Genomic DNA, 15,353 nt, shown 5'->3' with positions numbered 1-15,353 from the left:
TACAATCAAAATGAATAAAATAAGCGAAGTTTGGATAGGTACATGGATAGTAGGGGTATGGAGGGCGATGGTCCCGGTGCAGGTCGATGGGAGCAGGCAGTTTAAATGGTTCAGCATGGACGAGATGTGCCGAAGAGCCTGTTTCTGTGCTGTGGTGTCCTATGACTCTATAGCTGTAAATAAATAGTCCAAAAGAGGAATGACCAGGTAGTGTTCGTGCATTTATGCAGTCACAGGGGGAATTAAATCCCGCTCGCTGGCGTTGTAGGGTATTACGCTAACCACTACACAACCAGTTTAATCATCCGGTCCTTGAAACAAGTTGAACCCTAATCACTGCGCCAGTATGCAATGTGCAATGGATATTTTTTGTTCGAATTGTGTTCTTTCTGTAAAGAATGTATATATTTATGTTTGTCTCTTGCGAATGCTGCTATATAATGTTCTGTGCCTGTGATACTGCTGCAAGTGAACTTTTCATTGCAGCTGCATTTGGGCAAAAAACAATAAACTGTCTGTCTGTATCTTGTTTTACGGCGGTTGGCACCCAGCTTAATGGTGCATTACCGCCACCCTCTGCTCCAGAATGTGCACTAGACATACATTCTAAATCCCTTCACCCAATCTCACTCACACACACACACACACCTACACTTCACCCTCCCATCTTTGACCATCCTAGTACCCTATTCCTGTTTATTCGTCATATTCTATAAAAAACCCCTGTACCCCTTAAAAACGCTAAAAATACCCGGACTTGTGCTTTCTCACCCAACAATAAACTCAACTCTTCCACAAAGGACATATGGGCGTTACGTCATCACCTAATCGGGACCGGAAGCACCTTCAGCATTGGGGTTTCCTGGGCTGCCGGTGCAGGGTTTCTTCCTTTTGCTCCGAGGACGTGAAGCGGTAGCATGGTGAGATAGCGTGGCTCCAGGGCCTATATCGGCGGGGCGTGGAGGGGCGGCCTGGCGACTGCTGGAAGTGGGCCCCGACAGAAAAGGAGAGTGAGGGGCAGGTTGAGGCTGTGGGGCTGGTGGGATGACCTTCACCCCAGCTAAGGCTTCGCGGCCGAACGGGTTCTCTCAGGCTCAGTGACTGGCGGGCCGGGCTGGATTGGGTAGGGAAGACTGAGACCTGGCTTATTATTTTCACAAGATATGTCGCCCCTTCCTTGGGACCTAATGAAGGAGACTGGGATTTGATCAATATGGGACATTGAGGGGCTGGGATCAGCGGGCACGAACTGAGTTGAAGATCAGGGCTAGGCCTCAGGCGTGAGATTATGGAATGTCCCACACACAAGGCGGTAAAATCTTGGCCTTCCCTCCTCAAATTAGCCTGAGATTGATGGATCTGTTAGTCTGAGGGAGGATTGAAGCGTGGGGTAACACAATCTGCAGCAGGAACTTTGTTCAGGCAGTATTTGTTGGGGGGGGGGCAGAATTGTCCACACTATACCCACTGAGTTAATCTATCAGATTGTTGCTCCACATTTTAGCATCTATATTATCTGGTGTCTCCAAGCGATATTTGATATCTCCGGCGAGGATAGGATTCACTGGGGTGACGGACTGGTTGACTGGCCATCTGATTAATGGTTTGGATGATGCATCCTTTTGTTTTTAGCCTCCGAAAGATGATAAGAAGAAGAAAGATGGGGGTAAAGGAGGCAAAAAGGACAAGGATCCAGTGAACAAAACTGGAGGAAAGGCCAAAAAGAAGGTGTGCCTGAAATTAATTTCCTAGTAAGCTGTAAATAAAATGATTAGTTGAAATAAGAATAAGAACATTTTAGACTGATATACATTGAAAGAATCTGAAATTTACTTTGTCCTGGGTACAATGACATTTGAAAAATGTTTCTCTGCAGGTGCTTTTATTCTAGCTCAGTAGCTCCACATTTTCTTAGAATCAGGTTTATTATCACTGGCATGTTGGGAAATTCGTTGTTTTGAGGTGTTTTTATTTTCCAAGTTCCTTAATTTTCTAATAGTTTAGCATCAGTAACTAAGATTACAATTTAAAGATTAAAACTAAATAGTGATCTGGTACTTTGATATTGATGGAGTGGGATTGATGTATTCTGACTTTGGAAAAGGATTCTGAATTGATGATGGAGCAAGCTGGACTTTAAATGACAATACATTTCACTAACTCCTTGTCTGTAGAATTACAACTGCTTTCCAAAGCACATTTGTGTCAAAACCTGAATCTTGTCTGTTTCTGTAATATACCCCAAAGTGCCCCCAGACAGTGCATTGGGGGATACATATTGGAAATCAAACAATCCTGGTGAATTACAGATTGATGTGTTTGTCACTTAGAGGTACCTTTGCCTGCTGACTTTGACTTATCTGAATTAAGTAATACAAGGTCTTAAGTTTTTCTGTCTTGTCTAACTAACCTGTGGGCGTTTTCCCCATTTTAAGTGTGAACTTACATGCTCATTAGAATTTGACTTGTAAGTCTCAGGTTTGGTTTATAAAGATTTGCCCATCTGCTTTCAACTTGTGTCAATGGTTTTCTCTCCTGTCCAAATATCAAAGTTCCTTTCAGCCAGAGATCAGTAATTTGACATGGGCTGAGGATTGTCCCATGTTTATAGTGTGGGAAATAGTTAAACATGCTAAGATTACTTTTAGTTTGACTGAACTGTACAACGGTGTTACAAATAGATGCAAGGATAAGGTTCCTTTCACTGGCATTTTCTACAATGTAGAGCAAGTGATGAAACATAGAAATCCTACAGCACAATACAGGCCCTTCGGCCCGCAAAGCTGTGCTGAACATGTCCCTACCTTAGAACTACTTAAACCAGTTTCTCCCGGGATCAATAAAGTATGACTATGAACTACCTAGGCTTTACCCATAGCCCTCTATTTTTCTAAGCTCCATGTGGCCATCCAGAATTCTCTTAAAAGACCGCAGTGTTTCCGCCTCCACCACCACTGTCGGCAGCCCATTCCATGCACTCACCATTCTACGTAATAAAAACTTACCCCTGACATCTCCTCTGTACTTACTTCCAAGCACCTTAAAACTATGCCCTCTCGTGCTAGCCATTTCAGTCCTGGGAAAAGGCCTCTGACTGTCCACACGATCAATGCCTCTCATTATCTTGTACACCTATCGGGTCACCTCTCATCCTCTGTCACTTCAAGGAGAAAAGGCCGAGTTCACTTAACCTATTCTCATAAGGCATGCTCCCCAATCCAGGCAACATCCTTGTAAATCTCCTCTGCACCCTTTCTACGGTTTCCACATCCTTCCTGTAGTGAGGCGACCAGAACTGAGCACAGTACTCCCAAGTGGGGTCTGACCAGGGTGCTATATAGCTGTAACATTACCTCCCTGCTCCTAAATTCAATTCCATGATTGATGAAGGCCAATGCACCGTATGCTTTCTTAACCAGAGTCAACCTGCATAGCAGCTTTGAGTGTCCTATGGACTCGGACCCCAAGATCCCTCTGATCCTCCACACTGCCAAGAGTCTTACCATTAATACTATATTCTGCCACCATATTTGAGAATTGGAGCAAAAATCAAAAGATGGTTCAATACTGGGAGATAGCTATAGCAGAGTGAATAAGTGCTGGCAGAAAGAGCTTTAGTACGGGCTTCTTGATGCTGTCTGCTGCCGAGTCAGTTTTATCACATTTTTAATGCCAAATCAATGAATATTCAATAATTGTTCGCACTTAGAAGAGAAAATGATAAAATAAACTGCAGCTGTTTGTATTTGTTGTAAAGTTGTGAATAAAAATGTTTTATCTTATTAACATCAATCCATGTTTATTTGAGTAGAAGTGGTCAAAAGGAAAAGTACGAGACAAGCTGAACAATCTGATCCTGTTTGACAAAGCCACTTATGATAAACTTTTGAAAGAGGTACCCAACTACAAACTGATCACACCTGCAGTTGTCTCCGAAAGACTAAAGATCAGAGGTTCTCTGGCCAGGGCTGCACTTCAAGAGCTTCTTTCAAAGGGTAATTACATACCTTGTAGTTTTCACTTATGGTGCCTCATAATACAGTTTGGGAGCTTGAGGGCAGGATGACGTGGCTTGCCATGGTATTACATTGGAGCACTTATTAACTTGCATGACATCACAATGTAAGTAATTTGATCTGACTGTCAATGCAAAATACTGTAATTCCAGTCTACACTTTTTCCTTCTGGCTTTGTACCACTGAAGCAGCCTTGCCTGACTGACCAGTTGATTGTGTCAGGAGTTTGAGGGGCATAGAGTACCTTGTGAGGGGTCCACAGGTGCACAGCCTTGGATATTTTCAGCACTTAACTTTCCACTAGATGGACTCGGTGGGGGAGGGTGTCACAAAGGATGGAAATCCTGACTTCCTGAGCTAGCTGCAAGACTATATTCTTCTAGTTCTGCACATCATACACTGCGGAGAGTAATCCAGCTACCCTCAAGGCCCTTGCTTTGTTTAATGGGTATATACAGATTCAGGATTTTATCTTTCATTCCCTCTTTTCCTTTGGGGAAGGCAGCATTGTTCAGTCTCTGACCTTGGTGTTGTAGCTGAGAGATTAGCATCAGTTCCTTACCTCAGGCATAATGTAACCCTGGATACATTTCAAGACAAGATTGTTACAGATTTGAATTAGTAGCAATTGAGTTTGATTGTATGTTTGGGCTTGATTTTACACAAGTTTGTCTTTTGCAGGTATGATCAAGCTGGTGTGCAAACACAGAGCTCAAGTTATCTACACTAGAAACACCAAGGGAGGTGATGCCCCAGCTGCTGCAGACGATGTCTAAGGTGAAATGTGCGTCGGAGTGGACTACATTCTGTGTTCCTCACCTTTTTACTTAAATTTCCAGGCTGTTTTCTTGAGTTTGTTTCAGGTAGAAGGTTTGTCTTAATGGGGAATTGCATTATTTTGCCTCTTAAGGGGTCATAGGGTCTATATAGAGCTATAGCCAGAATCACTTCAGGCATTGAAAGGGCATTGGTGTTCAAAGGCACTTGGGTATCCTTGTACATGAATTAAATTTGACAAACTGGTACAGGTGGTTCTGTTTTTTTTTCAAAGACCCCTGGTGAGAGAAACCCTGTTCAAGGAAAATTATGGTTACAAGTCTTTTAAGAGACTCCTGGATAGGTATATGGATATTAGCTTAGAAAAATAGAGGGCTATGCTAACCAGAGGTAACTTCTAAAGGAAGTACATGTTCGGCACAGCATTGTGGGTCAAAGAACCTGTATTGTGCTGTAGGTTTTCTATGTTTCTCAGTGAGCGAGTGTTGTGCAGACTGAATAGGTTCTTGGGGTGACATGACAAGACATTAGCAGACAGCTCTATATGGTGTCACTTAACTTAGTGGGTTTGACTGTAAATGTAAGAGTTGGTTTAGCTTGGCTTAAGTTTCTATAACCTGAAGTTTGCTGTTCAAGGCAGATGAGATTTTACAGATAGTGGTGAACCTCGGGAATATTGGATCCAAAAGGTGTAGGATAAGCCACTGAATATACACAAGACACTGATTTTTAGATATTGTGTGAGATTAGTTCAGGAAAGTAGAAACAAGGGTAAAGTTGAGGCATCGTCTTGAATTGTTCAAAAAGCATGAGGGGCTGAATGCTAGTTCACAATGTTATGAGTTTGTGTACATATTGAACACAAATCAAGTTAGTATGGTACATTACAATTTTATTTAGGGTTATAATTTAAATTAATCTTTTTAAACTAAACGTGAATTTGATTGCTATTGTCTGTTTTCAGGTTCTGGAATGGATGACAAGTGAAGATATTGTATACAAAAAATAAAAAGTAAAATACTCAAGGCAATTGTTTTGATTCTCTCATAATTGCTTATAGTCTATTTATACCTCGTACAGGGTAAAAGCCCATTTTTGTATTTGCCCTTAAACTATTTAAACCTCCTGTTCCAGGGCTGAAGTTATCTGTAGGCCATCTTGAAGACAACAATCTTGCTGGGTAGATTGAACCACACTTCTACTATTGCATAACATAGGAATTGTTTTCTTTAATAATTATTGTCATTATTTATAATGTTGTCTCTGTTTGTCATAGCTTAACAGTACAAATACAGAACTAGGAATATTTGTAGCCCACACTAGATGATGAGTATTGTCTATTAGCTTCACAGTTACAGATACTGCCTTAACATCCCTCTTACAAGGTGGTAGTTTTATAAGCAGTTTGACATAGTGGCTTTTGATATATTGTCAATAATAGCTCTTTAGCCTTTTAGCATTTTCCATTAATACAATACACACCAGCTTAGTTAAGTCTGATTTAAGTTGTGTCCTTTGATTGACAGTGCTTCTGTAATAGTTTGTATTGAGACAAATTTCAAATTGCTCACAGTGCTTAGAAAAAACTACCAAAGTTTAGAAACTAGATCAGTACAGGCCTTTTGGCCCACGATGTAGTAATCTCCCATTAACCCTTAATGTATCAAAGTTCAAAGTAAATTTATTATCAAAGTACATAGACAACAAGTACAGTTGCACAAACTGAAGAGTTCAGTGATGACACAAAGGTTGTGGATAGTGTGGAGGGCTGTCAGAGATTATAGCAGGACATTAATAGGATGCAAAACTGGGCTGAGAAGTGGCAGATGGAGTTCAACCCAGATAAGTGTGAAGTGGTTCATCTTGGTCAAATATGATGGCAGAATGTACAGTTGAAGTCAGAAGTTTACATACACCTTAGCCAAATACATTTAAACTCATCAGTTTTTCCACAATTCCTGACATTTAATCCAAGAAAACATTCCCTGTCTGGGGTCAGTTAGGATCACTATTTTAAGAATGTGAAATATCAGAATAATAATAGAATGTTTTATTTCTTTCATCACCTTCCCAGTGGGTTAGAAGTTTACATACACTTCGTTAGTATTTGGTAGCATTGCCTTTAAATTGTTTAACTTGGGTCAAATATTTTGGGTAGCCTTCCACAAGCTTCTCAGTAAGTTGCTGGAATTTTATTTTGTTCCATTCCTCCAGACAGAACTGGTGTAACTGTGTCAGGTTTGTAGGCCTCCTTGCTCACACACACTTTTTCAGTTCTGCCCACAAATTTTCTATCAGATTGAGGACAGGACTTTGTGATGGCCACTCCAATACCTTGACTTTGTTGTTCTTAAACAATTTTGCCACAACTTTGGGGGTCATTGTCCAGTTGGAAGACCCATTTGTGACTGAGCTTTAACTTCCTGGCTGATGTCTTGAGATGTTGCTTCAATATATCCACATAATTTTCCTTCCTCATGATGCCATCTATTTTGTGAAGTGCACCAGTCCCTCCTGCAGCAAAGCACCCCCACAACATGATGCTGCCACCCCTATGCCTCACGGCTGGGATGGTGTTCTTTGGCTTGCAAGCCCCCCCCCCCCTTCCCTCCAAACATAACGATGGTCATTATGGCCAAACAGTTCAATTGTTGTTTCATCAGGCCAGAGGCAATTTCTCCAAAAGTAAGATCTTTGTCCCCATGTGCACTTGCAAACTGTAGTCTAGCTTTTCTATGGCAGTTTTGGAGCAGTGGCTTCTTCCTTGCTGAGCAGCCTTTCAGGTTATGTCGATATAGGACTCATTTTACTGTGGATATAGATACTTGTCTACCTGTTTCCTCCAGCATCTTCACAAGGTCCTTTGCTGTTGTTCTGGGATTGATTTGCACTTTTCGCGCCAAAGTACGTTCATCTCTAGGAGACAGAATGCATCTCCTTCCTGAGTGGTATGACGGCTGTGTGGTCCCATGGTGTTTATACTTGCGTACTATTGTTTGTACAGATGAACATGATACCTTCAGGCATTTGGAAATTGCTCCCAAGGATGAACCAGACTTGACATCATTTTCTGACCTCAATCTGATAGAAAATTTGTGGGCAGAACTGAAAAAGCGTGTGCAAGCAAGGAGGCCTACAAACCTGAGTCAGTTACACCAGTTCTGTCTGGAGGAATGGAACAAAATAAAATTCCAGCAACTTATTGTGAGAAGCTTGTGGAAGGCTACCCAAAACGTTTGACCCAAAATTCTGTTGAGGGCTGTAACTGGAATGAGCTTGATTTCAATGTTTTGGATGGGTGCGTGGTGTAGGCAGTTTAAATGGTTTCAGCATAGACTAAATCAGGGGTCCCCAGCTTTTTTGCACCGCGGACTGATTTAATATTGACAATATTCTTGCCGATGCGGGGGGGGGGGGCGGTGAGATGGTGGTGGTCAAGTAGGGTGAATCTCACCTCAACATGTCTTTTACAGTTAGGGGTTGCCAACTTTAAAGTAGCAGTCAAATATGGGACAGTTTACCCCAAGAAAGACTACCATGACGATGAAGCCTTGCGTGGGCACCTGTGTGCACATGTGCGTACGTGCCAATTTTTCCCCACAAAGTGGGTTTTGACTTGATCTTCCTGACTACACTGTACATAGTTATTACTACTTTATATAGGCTGTATTTATCATATCATTCCTGCTTTTTTTTTTGCATGGGTTTTTTTGGGTTTTACGTGTTATTTGGTAGGTTATTTTTTTGGGTCTGGGAACACTCAAATTTTTCCCATATAAATTAATGGTAAGTGCTTCTTCGCTTTACACCATTTCGGCATGAAAGGTTTCTTAGCAGGGGAAATATGGGACAAACCAATTTAGGCCAATATACAGGGCAGTTGGCAACCCCATGTTCAAGTTCAACAGTGCGTGACAGGAAATGAGGAAAGGTGCAGCTGGCTCATACTGTTTCCTTGCTGTCTGGTGGTTGGGGACTGCTGGACTAGATTGGCCAACAGACCTCTGACTGCTGAGGTTAAAAAGGAGGGCATAGTTTCAAGGTAAGAGGAACATTTGTTTTTAGTCTGGAATGTACTGCAAGAAAAGATAGTGAGGAACTCAGCCCAAAACATCAGTTTACTCATTTCCATAGATTCTGCTGAGTTCCTCCAGCATTTTGTGTGTTGGTTTGGATTTCCAGCATCTGCAGAATCTCTTGTTTATAGAATACAGATGGGATTAGTGTATATGAACAAAAAATTCAACATTGACATAGTGGGTCAATGAGAGCTGTTTGTGTGCTTATGACAATGACAAGTTCCTTAATGGGCAGTAATCTTCTCAGAACAGATGGATGAGTTGAATTATCAGAATTGCAATAGGAGGCATTTATTGGATCGAGAAAGCTACTGAAAATGATGAGGATAACATTTGTTCAGTTAGTCAACAGCTTTATTCACAAACTGAGCAAAGTAACTGAACCCTTGCACTTTAAATTAATCTATTAACAAGATGTACAGCTTCAGATAATTTAATTAAAGTACACATTCCAAAATGCATGAGTCTTCAGTTCCACTGGTTATCTCTTCCGTTTTCTGCTTTTCTTGCCTTCCTCTAACCGGAACTGATGCCTTTTTTAAAAATAAAAGTCATATTGTAGGGTAGTCAAGGATTGAAGCTAAACTTAATTTCCATATTTCTTCAAAAGCAGCATCTTAACAGTATTTTAAAGATACTATCTTTCACACATACATCGAAACATAGTGAATTGTGTTATTTGCATCAATATCCAAAAGTCTGTGCACATTGTGCTGGGGACATCCTGCAAGTGTCACCATCCATGAAAGTGGAGCCAGCATAACATACCCACAACTTACTACCACTGACTAATGTTGGACTGTGGGAGGAAACCCATTTGGTCATGGGGAAAACATACAAGCACATTACAGACAGTGGTTGGAATTCAACCCTGATCAAAACGATCATGCCGCCTGAATTTACACAAAATCAAGCTTTCAGAAAACCACAATACCCCACTTGACCCATCGAGTCTGCTCTGTCATTTCATCATGGCCAATTCATTCTCAACCTCATTTTCCTGCCTTGGCAAATCAAGAACCTATCAACCTCCTCCTCAAGTACACCCAATGACCTGGCCTGCACAGCTGCCTGTGGCAACAAATTCCACAGAAGGCCAAATAAATTCCTTATCTCTGTTCCAAATGGACGTCCCTCTATTCTGAAGCTGTCCTCTGGTCCAAGACTCACCCACCATAGGAAACATCCTGTCCGCATCCACTCTTTCAAAGCCTTTCACCAACCAATAGGTTTCAATGAGATCCAGTGAGTAGAGGTCCAGAGTCATCAAATGCTCCACCTGCAAGAAGCTTTAAATTCCTGGAATAATTCTCACAAACCTCCCCTGCACCCTCGCCAATGTCATAACATCCTTTCTTACATAAAGGGACCAAAACTGCTAACAATACTCCCAAGTGAGGCCTCCCCAGTACCTTATAAAACCTCAACATTATATCCTTGCTTTTATATTCTAGTCCTCCTGTAATGAATGCTAACATTGTATTTGCCTTGCTCACCACAGACTCAACCTGCAAATTAACCTTTAAGGACTCCTGCATGAGGAGTGCAAGTCCCTTCAGACATCAGATTTTTAATTGCCCCCCCCATTTAGAAAATAGTCTATTGCTCTTATTCCTTCTATCAAAGTGCATAACCATACACTTTCTGACAATGAATTCCATCTGCCACTTCTTTGCTCATTATCACTATCTGTCCAATTCCTTCTACAGCCTCCCTGCTTCTTCAATACTACCTACCCCTCCACCCACCTTCATATCATCCACAAACTTAGCCACAAAGCCATCAATTCCATCAACTAAATCATTGACGTATAACAAAAAGTGGGCCCAACAGCAACCCCTGTGGAACACCACTAGTCACTGACAGCCAACCAGAAAAAGCTCCATTTAGTCCCACTCTTTGCCTCCTGCCAATCAGCTAATGCTCTATCCATACAAGCATCTTTCCTGTAATAGCCCTTAAGGTTAAGCTCCAGGTTGAGTTGGTGGTGAAGAAGGCGAATGCAATGTTGGCATTAATTTCTAGTGGAATAGAGTATAGGAGCAAGGATGTGATGTTGAGGCTCTATAAGGCACTGGTAAGACCTCACTTGGAGTACTGTGTGCAGTTTTGGGCTCCTTATTTAAGAAAGGATGTGCTGACGTTGGAGAAGGTTCAGAGAAGATTCACCAGAATGATTCCAGGAACTATGCCCTCTCGTGCTAACCATTTCAGCCCTGGGAAAAAGCCTCTGACTATCCGCATGATCAATGCCTCTCATTATCTTATACACCTCTATCAGGTCACCTCTCATCCTCCGTCGCTCCAAGGAGAAAAGGCCGAGTTCACTCAACCTATTCTCATAGGGCATGCTCCCCAATCCAGGCAACATCCTCGTAAATCTCCTCTGCACCCTTTCTATGGTATCCACGTCCATCCTGTAGTGAGGCGACCAGAATTAGCACAGTACTCCCAGTGGAGTCTCACCAGGGTGCTATATAGCTGCAACATTACCTCTCGGCTCTTAAACTCAATCCCACGATTGATGAAGGCCAATGCACCGTATGCCTTCTTAACCACAGAGTCAACCTGCGCAGCAGTTTTGAGTGTCTTATGGACTCGGACCCCAAGATCCCTCTGATCCTCCACACTGCCAAGAGTCTGACCATTAATATTCTATTTCATCATATTTGACCTACCAAAAAAACCACCTCACACTTAACACAAAGTGCTGGTGGAATTCAGCAGGCCAGGCAGCTATCTGATGAAAGGTCTCAGCCCGAAGCGTCAACTGTACCTCTTCCTCTAGATGCTGCCTGGCCTGCTGCTTTCCACCAGCATTTTGTGTGTGTTGCTTGAATTTCCAGCATCTGCAGACTTCCTTGTGTTTGCACTTCACACTTATCTGGGTTGAACTCCATCTGCCACTTCTCCGCACATATTTGCATCCGATCAATGTCCTGCTGTAACCTCTGACAGCCCTCCACACTATCCACAACACCCCCAACCTTTTGTGTCATCAGCAAATTTACTAACCCATCCCTCCACTTCCTCATCCAAATCATTTATAAAAATCACGAAGAGTAGGGGTCCCTGAACAGATCCCTGAGGCACACCATTGGTCACTGACCTCCATGCAGAATATGACCTGTCTACAACCACTCTTTGCCTTCTGTGGGCAAACCAGTTCTGGATCCACAAAGCAATGTCCCCTTGGATCCCATGCCTCCTTATTTTCTCAATAAGCCTTGCATTGGAGTACCTTATCAAATGCCTTGCAGAAATCCATATACACTACATCTACAACTCTACCTTTATCAATGTGTTTAGTCACATCCTCAAAAAATTCAATCAGGCTCGTAAGGCATGACCTGCCTTTGACAAAGCCATGCTGATTATTCCTAATCATATTATGCCTCTCCAAACGCTCATAAATCCTGCCTCTCAGGATCTTCTCCACCAAATTACCAACCACTAAAGTAAGACTCACTGGTCTATATTTCCTGGGCTATCTCTACTCCGTTTCTTGAATAACAGAACAACATTTGCAACCCTCCAATCCTCCGGAACCTCTCCCATCCTCATTGATAATGCAAAGATCATCGCCAGAGGCTCAGCAATCTCCTCCCTCGCTTCCCACAGTAGCCTGGGGTATATCCTGTCCAGTCCCAGTAACTTATCCAACTTGATGCTTTCCAAAAGCTCCAGAACATCCTCTTCCTTAATATCTACATGCTCAAGCTTTTCAGTCTGCTGCAAGTCATCCCTACAGTCGCCAAGATCCTTTTCCGTAGTGAATACTGAGGCAGAGTATTCAGCAACTACCTCTGCCATCTCCTCCGGTTCCATACACACTTTTCCACTGTCACACTTGGTTAGTCCTATTCTCTCACGTCTTATCCTCTTGCTCTTCACGTACTTGTAGAATGCCTTGGGGTTTTCCTTAACCCTGTCCGCCAAGGCCTTCTCATGGCCCCTTCTGGCTTTCCTAATTTCATTCTTAAGCTCCTTCCTGCTGGCCTTATAATCTTCCAGGTATCTATCATTACCTAGTTTTTTTCTAATCTTTTGTAAGCTCTTCTTCTTGACTAGATTTACAATAGCCTTTGTACACCACGGTTCCTGTACCCTACCATTCTTTCCGTCTCATTGGAACGTGTCTACGCAGAACCCCATGCAAAGGAGGAGGAGAAGATGGCGGCGCGACGCAGTGCGCGCGGCCTCTCCGGTGAATGATATCTGTAATCTGTCAAGTAGGGAGCCGTGCACAATTCTGATTTGATGGAGACAGACGTGACAGTACGGAGGAACATCTGGAGAAACTTCTGAAATGCCCGCTTCGCTGCCGCTGCTACTGTGTGGTAACCGGAATCTCCGGAGCTGAAGGCCCCGAATCCTCGGCTTTGCTTGTTTCAGTAACCGGGGCGAGGTCGAAGGCGCTCGGCAGAGGATGGCACTCGGGAGGCTGTGTCAGAGGGGCTGATCAGAGGCTCGAAGTTTTCGGATGGATGGACTCAGTGTCGGCTGTGGTCGGCTGCTTCCAAGGCATCGGCAGTTGTCGGTGCCTTGGAGGTTTATGGCAGGGAGTTTCTCCCTTTTGCTGCCTGCTATCGGGGGCTCGGGAGTTGATCAACTCGGGACTTTGAGACCTTTTTATAGCCGTGCCCATGGTTTGCTCTTCATCAAATTATGCTATTGCTTTGTACTGCTGTAACTATATGTTATAATTATGTGGTTCTATCAGTGTTAGTCTTTGGTTTGTCCTGTTTTTCTGTGATATCACTCTGGAGGAACATTGTATCATTTCTTAATGCATGTATGCATTTCTAAGTGACAATAAAGGAGGACTGAGTGTCCTCATAATCTAAAAAAAAATCCTCTGAATATTTGCCACATTTCTTCCGTACATTTCCCTGAGAACATCCGTTTCCAATTTATGCTTCCAAGTTCCTGCATGATAGCCTCATATTTCCCCTTACTCCAATTAAATGTCTCCCAAACTTGTCTGTTCTTATCCCTCTCCAATGCTATTGTAAAGGAGATAGAAATGTGATCACCATCTCCAAAGTGCTCCCCCACTGAGAGACCTGACACCTGACCAGGTTCATTTCCCAATACCAGATCAAGTACAGCCTCTCCTCTTGTAGGCTTATCTACATATTGTGTCAGGAAACCTTCCTGAACACACCTAACAAACTCCACCCCATCTAAACCCCTTGCTCTCGGGAGATGCCAATCAATATTTGGGAAATTAAAATCTCCCACTACAACAACACCTTTCCAGAATCAGCCTATCTGCTCCTCGATGTCCCTATTTCTATTGGCTGGTCTATAAAAAACACCCAGTAGAGTTATTGACCCCTCCCTATTCTTAACTTCCACCCCCAGAGACTCCGTAGACAACCCCTTCATGACTCCCTCCTTTTCTGCCGCCGTGACAGTATCTCTGATCAACAGTGCTACACCCCCACCTCTTTTGCCTCCCTCCCTGTCCTTTCTGAAACATCTAAAGCCTGGCACTTGAAGTAGCCATTCCTGCCCCTAAGCCATCCAAGTCTCTGTAATGGTCACAACATCATAGCTTCTTCTACTTCTTCTCTATCTATCCTGTGCCTTCTGAATTGCTCCCAGAAACTCCAGCCATATGGCTCCGCCGTTATCCCTGCTCATGTGTCCTTCCAAACAACTTTGGGTAGCTCCTCTCTCATGCCTCTGTCACCCCCTTCATTCCATTAATATTCCTAACTTTAGCTTCTCCTCCTCAAATTGCAGGGTGAATGCCATCACATTATTCCATCATATTGTAGTTGGTAGCCCACATCCTGGTTACTGTTCAGAGGCCTGCATCTAACTTCCATCAGAGTCTTTTTACCCTTGCAGTTTCTTAACTCCACCCACAAGGATTCTGCACCTTCTGATTCTATGTCACCTCTTTCTCAGAATTTGATTATATTTTTAACAGAGGCACACCACCCACTCTGCCTACCAATCTGTATCCTTGGATGTTAATTCCCAACTATAATCTTCTTTTCAGCCACGACTCAGTGACACCCACAACGACATACCTGCCGATCTCCACTATAAAATCATCTATCTACCTTATTCTGTATAGTGTCTGCATTCAAATATAACACTTTCAGTTCTATATTCATCCTTTTCAATTTTGTCCCCATTTTACACTGGCTGTAATTTTGCCCTACCACCTGCCCATCCTTTGTCTCACGACACACTGCCTCTTGTTTGTAAACCAACAGCCCTAATCACTCCAGTTCCCACCCCCCTGCCAAATTAGTTTAAACCCAACCAACAGCTCTAAGAGTTAGATTAACAGGTATTTAATTGTAAACAGGGAACAGGTATTAGGAAGAGATGATCTGGTAACTTGGAAGATTGTTTGGGAATGGGTTCTATTTTTTCAGCAGCATCTAAGACAACTACTCAGACTGGTCTTACCTGGACTGCCATCTCCTGCCATCATTCCATACTCTGCCAAATGAAGGCA

General features: G+C 42.8%; 1 protein-coding gene across 2 annotated transcripts; it reads left to right on the top strand.

The window, feature by feature from the left end:
• Nucleotides 1-901: 901 nt before the first annotated feature.
• LOC134341051 (small ribosomal subunit protein eS25) lies at nt 902-5,823 on the top strand. Of its 2 annotated transcripts, none has more exons than XM_063038802.1 (5): nt 902-920; nt 1,633-1,728; nt 3,812-3,995; nt 4,698-4,793; nt 5,758-5,823. In XM_063038802.1, exons 1-4 carry the CDS (start codon nt 918-920, stop codon nt 4,790-4,792), a joined length of 378 nt encoding a protein of 125 aa, XP_062894872.1. In that variant the 5' UTR covers nt 902-917; the 3' UTR covers nt 4,793; nt 5,758-5,823. The 2 variants fall into 2 exon arrangements, with proteins under 2 accessions (XP_062894872.1, XP_062894871.1); XM_063038801.1 differs by having other exon boundaries at nt 4,698-4,800.
• Nucleotides 5,824-15,353: the final 9,530 nt, after the last annotated feature.

Source organism: Mobula hypostoma, chromosome X2 (assembly GCF_963921235.1).
Source record: "Mobula hypostoma chromosome X2, sMobHyp1.1, whole genome shotgun sequence".
NCBI lineage: Eukaryota > Metazoa > Chordata > Chondrichthyes > Myliobatiformes > Myliobatidae > Mobula > Mobula hypostoma.
Note: the sequence above shows the minus strand (reverse complement) of the source record. Positions and strands in the feature narration are given on the sequence as shown.

Bases quoted from the DNA above. Each gene is read 5' to 3' on its own strand.
- LOC134341051 (XM_063038802.1), top strand. The intron at 1,729-3,811 runs GTGTGCCTGAAA...TTATTTGAGTAG, and splicing joins GAGGAAAGGCCAAAAAGAAG to AAGTGGTCAAAAGGAAAAGT. The intron at 3,996-4,697 runs GTAATTACATAC...TGTCTTTTGCAG, and splicing joins TCAAGAGCTTCTTTCAAAGG to GTATGATCAAGCTGGTGTGC.